This window comes from Cenococcum geophilum (genome assembly GCF_001692895.1).
Source record: "Cenococcum geophilum 1.58 unplaced genomic scaffold K441scaffold_22, whole genome shotgun sequence".
Classification (NCBI taxonomy): Eukaryota; Fungi; Ascomycota; class Dothideomycetes; order Gloniales; family Gloniaceae; genus Cenococcum; species Cenococcum geophilum.
The window spans coordinates 2,048,031-2,050,276 of record NW_027137580.1 but is presented as its reverse complement, the minus strand read 5'-3'; the positions used below and the strand labels follow the sequence as shown (position 1 = coordinate 2,050,276).

The 2,246-nt window shown below is 29.2% G+C and overlaps 1 protein-coding gene across 1 annotated transcript; it reads left to right on the top strand.

The window, feature by feature from the left end:
* Positions 1-288: 288 nt before the first annotated feature.
* On the top strand, positions 289-642 carry K441DRAFT_561963 (uncharacterized protein; the record flags this gene model as incomplete). Its single annotated transcript, XM_067643548.1, has 1 exon — positions 289-642. A coding segment is annotated over one exon (354 nt), but the record flags the coding sequence as incomplete, so codon positions are not given.
* Between the last annotated feature and the right edge of the window lie 1,604 nt (positions 643-2,246).

Here is a 2,246-nt window from a genome sequence, read left to right as displayed (position 1 = left end):
TCTTACGTAAATAAGGCTATCTAGTCTAGCGGGTTAGGTCACATATATAGGGTTATTCTTAATAGATCGGGTACTAGAATAGTTTAAACCCTATTTTATAGAGATATAAGCTAATGGGTTAGCTATAACTAGTTTAGAAGTTTAGTATATCCTACTCTACCTTTTCTAGGAGAAGGAGGCTCTAAGCTTCTAAAAGAAGAAATTGAGACCTTTAATGGTATAAAGATACAAGGACTACCTAGATAGATCTCCTCTAGTATAAAAAGACACAATCTATAGACCAGATTTGGCTCTATAGTTTTTACAATAGAGAACGAAGAAAAAAGACAAGAAATCCTTAAGCAAAAAGAGATCTTAATTGCAGGTACAGCTACTAAGGTAGTAAAATACCTCGAAGTCTCTCCTACTACGCAGTGCACTAGCTGCCAAAAATTTGGCCATATAGGAGACAGATACTCTACTAAGGCCTGTAGATATTATACGGCTGTATATCTATCTAAAGACCATGCCTATTCTACCTATATAATAATAGGCAAGCCTTATAAGCACACTAGCCCTCTTTGCATTAATTGTAAAGAAAAATACTTTGCTAATAGTAAAGACTACAAGACTCTTAAAGCAGCTAAACTAGCGGAGATTTAAATAATCCGACGGTCAATATTATTGGCCAATAATTCTTGGCATTCCCTACAACCCTAAATTTCTTTTACAATATTTATTATATATACAACAAAATGGCTCCTAATAATGAAATATTAAATCCTATACTATCTGCTAGTATGGAGAGATTAAAAGATAAAAGGAACCCTAAAATCTAGTGCTATATATAAGATTTATATAACAATAAACTAAAAAAATACCGGGATAAGTAATATATTTTATATTATAAGTACTATATGGAGGAACTATACGGCGTAAAGTACGTTATAAATTTCTGGAATTATCTTATAAAGAAGTATAAGATTACTATTTCTAAAACTCCGGGTGTTATTAATTAAGGTGCTAAAGAAAAGCTTTAAGATCTATATACGCAGCTTTGTACAAAACATAATTATATAAAGGTTAATTCTCTTATATTTAAAAACGCTCTTAATAAGGAGGCTATTACGGCTGCCCTTATTTCCCTTATTATTGTATAAAATCTTTTACTTTAACTTATTAAGTGGCTAGAGTTCTATATATTTTGCTAGGTCCTTAATCTAAAGGTAGAGAGTTTTATTATAATAGCTTATACACAAGTAAGAAAGAGAATTAAAGAATTATGGGAATTAATAAAAGACATTGTATAAAAGAAGCTTTAGTCAGCAATATTAAGTATTTATCTTTTAGTTAATATTTGGACCTCTTTTAATTAGCATCTTCTCCTTAAAGTCTGCGCCTACTTTATTAAGCAAAACTTAAAAGGACTCTTTAGAGCTCTCCTTGCTCTTTATACGGTACAATTTTATAGTAAAGAGGATTAGTTCTTAACTCTGCTTCCTATACTAAAGGACTATAGAATTATACAAAAGCTTAGTATAGTTGTCTTAGATAATACGGGAACAAATAATACTTTTTGTCGTACAATTAAAAAGTATATAAAAAAGAAGGAAGCTATTAACGTAGTCGGTAAGTAACCTGGTCACGCAAGTAATCCAGCTACCTTAAAACCCCACTAAAAATTAGAAAATTCATACTTTAATATCTTAACAACCACTTAATAATAAATTTTAATACTTTAGATTTGGGCTTTTATATACGCTTTACAGCATCTATTAAAGTTGCATAGTAATTGGCTTAGTAGTTTTTAAGATATAGCAATTTAGCTTTATTTTGGCCCCTAAATTATAATATTTTAAAAACCACTAAACCAATTACTATATAACTTTAATAGAAGCTGCAAACTGTATATAAAAGCCCAAATTTAAATTAATAAAACTTATTATTAAGTGGCTGTTAAGATATTAAAGTTTTAATTTTTAATTTTTAAGGTGGCTAGCTTACTTACGTGGCTAGGTTACTTACCGATTATATTATATACAAATCTTTATATAAACAAATCCGTTATAATAGCCATATTATTAATCTTGCTATTTAAGCCTTTCTTTTTAAGGTTAAAGTTAAGCAGATTAATTTATATAAAGCTAAAGATAAAGATTTTTTTTTTAAGATATAGGCGCCCTTAAAAAGCTTTATAATATTATTATGCATATATAAAGCTCCCCTAGCCGTATAAGGGTTATTAAAGAGCTAGTAAGAAGATAAAT